At 31.8% G+C, this 4,537-nt stretch overlaps 1 protein-coding gene across 1 annotated transcript; it reads right to left on the bottom strand.

Annotated features, from left to right (window-relative positions):
• Nucleotides 1-355: 355 nt before the first annotated feature.
• On the bottom strand, nucleotides 356-3,660 carry LOC105640522 (putative 12-oxophytodienoate reductase 11). Its single transcript, XM_089726480.1, has 6 exons — nucleotides 3,490-3,660; nucleotides 2,771-3,133; nucleotides 2,145-2,285; nucleotides 1,864-1,994; nucleotides 1,280-1,456; nucleotides 356-1,070 (listed from the first exon to the last, which is right to left on the bottom strand). The coding sequence occupies exons 2-6, from the start codon at nucleotides 2,872-2,874 to the stop codon at nucleotides 478-480; spliced, it is 1,146 nt and encodes a 381-aa protein (XP_089582606.1). The 5' UTR covers nucleotides 2,875-3,133; nucleotides 3,490-3,660; the 3' UTR covers nucleotides 356-477.
• Nucleotides 3,661-4,537: the final 877 nt, after the last annotated feature.

Here is a 4,537-nt window from a genome sequence, read left to right on the forward strand (position 1 = left end):
ATAGAGAATAAAAGATAATTTAGTCAATTTACTATTGATTTTGTTATTATCTATGAGTATTAATATCTTCCTTAATCCTTATGAAAACCTTAAACGACTTATATTTTGTGACGGAGGGAATAATTAATATACAATCACCATCATTGAGTTTAATTTTCTTTATGTTTCAATACATTTAATTTGTCATTCTTTTAGGGAAATTTAGTTTGTCGTTTAGTAGTGAATGAGATTGTAGTTTTATCCCATTTAGAAAGACCAATACATATTTCCTTTTAAAGCAATTGTACTCCTAATAACAATTCAACTTTGATTTCTTTACACAAATTTAAGGTATGTTATATATTATTCATCGCCATTTATGTATGAAAATATATAATTCAACATCCCACGTCTGAACTCTCCTCTATTAGAAAAGTAGAGTTCATAAAGGATGGATAATAAAACCATACAAGCTCCAATTCTCCTGCAACAACAAACTCAGGCAATGGATTCAAGAAATGGATAATCAGTATAACCAATCACAGGATCAGATGTGTAAAATGTTGCTCTATTGTAATTGTTGAGAGGAGCATTAAGTTCAAATCTCTTTGGTAAATCTGGATTTGCTAGGAAAATCCGTCCATAAGCGATAAGATCTGCACGGTTTTCTTCTATAGCTTTGTTTCCATCTTCCCTTTCATAACCTCCAGCAGCAATGAAAGTACCTTTAAAAGCTTTTCTCATGGGCAGAAGACTTTCTTTGCATTCAAATTTTTCTCCAACTGTTTTCATTCTTGGCTCAACCATGTGGCAGTAAACAATCCCATATTTGTTCAAGGATTCCGCCATGTAAAGTCCTAAAGCTTTAGGATTTGAATCTCCTGCTTCCCCATAGTTTGCAAATGGAGATAATCTGATTCCAACTTTGTCTGCCCCTATTTCATTAGATACAGCTTCAACTATTTCCAAAGCAAAACGGCAGCGGTTCTCTAGAGATCCACCATATTGATCTGTCCGATCATTCACCTGATCTTTCAAAAACTGGTCAATAAGATAACCATGAGCCCCATGGATCTCAACTCCATCAAAACCTGTCAAAAAAAAAAAAAAAAATGAAAAAATAAATTATGTATCAGAGAGTGTATTCATGCATGTGATTTTTTTTATGGCTTCAGCTGGAGTTCAAACTTCTGAGTTGACCACACATCCCTAAGGATGACCCAGATGCTATTGGAAAAAGCTCATTGGTGCATGGGAGAGACATTTGTGATTAGTGTTTTGCTTTAGAAAGAAATCCTACCAGCTTCTATGGCGTTTCTTGCAGCAAGTCTAAAATCATTCACGATATGAGGAATTTCATCTGTTCTTAGTCGCCTTGGAGGTGTGAACTGTGCAACACCAAAGCCATTACCTCGAATTTGAGGGGTCAAACCTTTGTCTGTTGAAGAGATTGGAGCCTGCCCATTTGGCTGAAAACCTAAACAGAGATAGTAGAAACAAAATAAAGATCCAGGTTTAAAGAACAAAGCCTTCATAAAACAAAGCAGTTTTACCGCATGAATTTCAAAAGAATAATTAAGAATCATTAAAAATATCAAGAATTGATTCTTATAGCCATTTGGAACAGAAATTCATTCCACCGACAAACTTCACTAGAGGTTAAAAGCAGGATTTAATAAAACCCAATATCAAAAAAACACAAGTAAGGCCAAGTATCATGCCAAAAAAAATTGTGCTGATGAAACTCTAGTGTCGAGAAATGGGGAATATAACAGAAGTCTTTTTAGTAAGCTCAAGACTCAAGTTCATCCAAAGTGACAAAACAAGCACAAAATTTAAGTGATGGAAGCAACACCAATATACCAAATTTAAACAAGAAAGTACCTGAATTTGAAATTCTTCCAACATGCCAAATTTGACAAAAGAAGATGCCGCCTTTGGCATGAACAGCATCTACAATTGGTTTCCATGCCTCAACTTGTTCTTTGGTCCAGATACCAGGAGTATCAGGATACCTTCAATTAATAAATGCAAATAAACCAAAAACATTAATTATTATCAAAGTTCAAATTCTTGAAGCTAAGAAAGCAAATAATACCAAACTTTACTTTACCTATACATTTTGAACATAAAAACTAGGCAGATAATAACAAAACAAAAATTACCCTTGAGCAGTGTCAGAAACTCCGGTTGCTTCAGATATAAGAAGACCTCCTTTGGTGGATCTTTGGGAATAATATAAAATGGCATGTGGCTGAGGAATATTGTGGTAGGATCTCTGCCTGGTTAATGGTGCTAGGACAACCCTGAAAAAGAGACATTAAATAGGAAATAATATAATTAAAGCTTCTAACTTTCTTAGCCAAAAAGTTAGCAAATAGAACTTGATCCTTATAGGACTTTCCTATGACTTTATCCATTAGAACAGTTTGATAAAAATTACACAGGCCAAGCAACTTATACATTAACAGTTTGATTAAAATCATTGAGCAATGAATCAACTATGCCTAGGATAAGATACATTTACTTTTCAGAAAACAGTTCCACCATTTCTAAGATCCAATCCCTATTCTACAGAAGGGTATTGCTGATTAATGAATAATAAAAGTGTTAGTGTTTGGATAGTAGCTAGTACTCAAGTGTATGAACAACAAAATAACTAATTTAGAACAAGATTCAAGCACTAATAGTATTTCATTTAGGACTTTTCACAAACACTCAACTAAATGCAAATCATCCCCAACAAAACATCAAAATTCACACAATATGAATCAACGAATTAGTACATTACCTATGAGAAAGATTGAACTTCCCCATCTTGTACGGGGTGAGAAGAGCAATACTGGGAGATTGACCAGACATTATAGTGTCTTGTTCTTGATCTTGTTCTTGCATTGTGTCTTCAATACTAATTTACAGTAAATTGTAAGAGACTTGGACTTTTATCACTCTTTTTGCTAATAATAATGGTGAAGATGAAATGAAGACAAGTGGGATTTTAAAGAGCCCAACAACCGACAAGCCGGCGGCGGCGACCCCTTCAGGTTAGCGTTCAGGAGCGGGACATGAATGAATCTGGTCCTATTAACCGCACCATCCAAGCTATGGTTCTTCCTTTTGTCTTTCGCTTTGACGTAGCTGCTGACGGATGGTTCTGTTGAATATTGGATGTTTAGAAGCAAAAAGCAAGAAGTATATTTATCTATTTAATTAAAATAAGAAGAAATTAGATCTGTGATTTAAGAAGTATAACTAGTCCGTACTTGTGTATTTGAAACGAGTAAAATACTCTTTTATTTCTTCTCATTTGATATATTTTAGTATTAAATTAATATCTTTCCTTTGGTTATTTTTATTTTCTTGTTGATTCGGCTGCAAAGATATAAAATGTAAGAAAGCAAAATATATACACAAATTACTCCTTCAATTATTTTATATTATTTTTTTTAATAAAAGGTGACCAATTAATTGTATATTTTACAGTTATAGCAGTAGAAGCGGTATTAGCACCAATGCCTCCATGAGAGATCTCTGGCAAAGGAATAGCTTGACTGCCGAGTCTTTAGCCTTTGACATTTCTGTTGCTCTCGTTTTGTTTATTATTTCCCTTTCCCTGTTTTGTTCTGATAAAACGAGATTAGAGATTGCAGCTCTGCATTGTCGACGGAAAGAGAGGCTTTTGGGAAGGAGATGATGTTGGGTTAAGTTGGTACAGTGAAGGAGATAAGGGAAGAGGTATCCTAGATTCTTAGAGAAGGGTTTAAGATTGAAACGCACCGTTTAGTAGGGCTATTCATTGGTCAGTTTGAATATAATAGTCGAACCAAACTTAAAGTAGGGTTTAGAAAAAAAATCCAAATCAAACCATAAAAATTTTCAAACTAAACTAAACCTTTGATGGCAGTTTGATTTTGTTTGATTCAGTTTGACGGTTTTTACAGTTTGAAATAAGAGAAATTAAACTTCTTCGTTCATCTAATTAATAAAAAAAAAAAAACATTATACTAAATATGAAAAATGAATTTATAAAAATTATGCCATAAATTACACATGATTTTGAATAGCTATTAAAAGTTCTTAAATTAATTTCTTATACGTATATTCTGAGTATAGTATAAAAAAATATTATATATTTAAAATAATAATTAAGCAAATTATAAATATAGAATTTAAATTTTGATTTAAATTCATTTGTTGCTAAAATTTATAAAAAAGTATAGTTTTTTTACGCATATGGTTTGTATATATATATTAATTTAATTTTGCATCAATAGTTGAACATTTTATAAAATAATTTATAATTTATCTAATTAATAAGAAATTATTGTTCAATTATTATCCATTATATCTTATCTCACAATTTACTATCCAATATAAATTAACCAGTATAAAGAAAATCTTTATTCAAAAAGATTGAATATATATACGGTTTAGTTTAGTTTGAACGGCTTTGACTTTAAAATCGTAAATAAAACCAATAGTTCGAGTTTTAAATTTTATAAAATTAAAATAAACCTTTAACACAATTTTAGATTGATTTAGATTGGTTTGAATCGAT

The sequence above is a fragment of the Jatropha curcas genome, chromosome 9 (genome assembly GCF_041381405.1).
Source record: "Jatropha curcas cultivar XTBG-Jc1 chromosome 9, XTBG_Jcur_1.0, whole genome shotgun sequence".
Lineage (NCBI taxonomy): Eukaryota > Viridiplantae > Streptophyta > Magnoliopsida > Malpighiales > Euphorbiaceae > Jatropha > Jatropha curcas.